The sequence below is a fragment of the Centrocercus urophasianus genome, unplaced genomic scaffold (assembly GCF_019232065.1).
Source record: "Centrocercus urophasianus isolate 14NV4802_14NV808 unplaced genomic scaffold, USGS_Curo_1.0 seq_708, whole genome shotgun sequence".
In the NCBI taxonomy this organism is placed as follows: Eukaryota; Metazoa; Chordata; class Aves; order Galliformes; family Phasianidae; genus Centrocercus; species Centrocercus urophasianus.
The window spans coordinates 1-895 of record NW_024885320.1 but is presented as its reverse complement, the minus strand read 5'-3'; the positions used below and the strand labels follow the sequence as shown (position 1 = coordinate 895).

The window sequence follows — 895 nt, the reverse complement described above, 5'->3', positions numbered from 1 at the left end:
CACCACGGCAAGGAGCACCACGGCAAGGAGCACCACGGCAAGGAGCATCACGGCAAGGAGCCCCGGCCCCACAGGGAGCACAGAGAGGGCAAATCTGGGGGGAAGTGGTCCCGTGGCCCCCGGGAGCTGCCCCCCCTCAGCCATTCCCGAGCCCCCCAGGGCTGCTCAGGGGTGACCGACTGCGCTCACAAAGAGGGCCGCGAGGCGCTGGGGGCTGCGCTGGAGCCCGTGCAGAAGTCGCAGTTCCTGCAGTTGCTGGAGGGCTTCATGGAGAGGCTGGGCTGGGGGGGGCATTTCAGGGGGGTGGCAGAGCGGTTGGATGGAGCCTTTGGGGCCGATGGGGTTTTCGCCCACGACCGGCGGCGCTTCGTGGACTTCGTGGAGGAGGTGGAGGAGATGCTGGAGGACGTGGCGCGGCGCGAGCGCGGCGATGAGGAGGCAGCCGATGGCTTCGAGGAGTTCGTGCTGCAGCACTATGCTGGGTGAGTGGGGTGGGGGGAAGGAGAAGCGACCCCCGCACCTCCAGGACCCCCCCCCCCCCCCTCCTCCAGGACTCCCCCCTCCTCCACGTCCACCCCTCAACCCCCTTTTCTATTGCAGCTCTGTTGGGAAGGAGCGTGGCCGCAAATCCTGGAGGCAGCACGGAGGTGGCAGATAGAGCCATGAGGGGGGGTCCCTGCTGACCCCCTCCCACCACCGCCATGGGCTGTGTTTTGGGGGTCCAAGGGCTGCTGTGTGTAGCCCCCCCCCCCCTCTCCTTCCCCCCCCACTCTCCCCGATTGATGCACTGTGTGATGCTGCTGCACTGCTGTAGATGCAATAAAGTCACCGCTGGGCTGAGCTGTGCCTGGTGGGAGGGGGGGAAAAATGGCTGGTGGGGGGGGGGGGGATGTCG

General features: G+C 67.5%; 1 protein-coding gene across 1 annotated transcript; it reads left to right on the top strand.

The window, feature by feature from the left end:
• The first annotated feature begins 6 nt into the window (after positions 1-6).
• On the top strand, positions 7-840 carry LOC122170540 (pre-B-cell leukemia transcription factor-interacting protein 1-like). Its single transcript, XM_042837479.1, has 2 exons — positions 7-482; positions 601-840. Exons 1-2 carry the CDS (start codon positions 268-270, stop codon positions 656-658), a joined length of 273 nt encoding a protein of 90 aa, XP_042693413.1. The 5' UTR covers positions 7-267; the 3' UTR covers positions 659-840.
• The last annotated feature ends 55 nt before the right edge of the window (positions 841-895 follow it).

What these genes read in the sequence shown, in the direction of transcription:
- LOC122170540 (XM_042837479.1), top strand. Translation starts at nt 268, where the DNA reads ATGGAGAGGCTGGGCTGGGGGGGGCATTTCAGGGGGGTGGCAGAGCGG. An exon ending in GTGCTGCAGCACTATGCTGG is followed by an intron (nt 483 to 600) that starts GTGAGTGGGGTG and finishes TTTCTATTGCAG; the next exon opens with CTCTGTTGGGAAGGAGCGTG.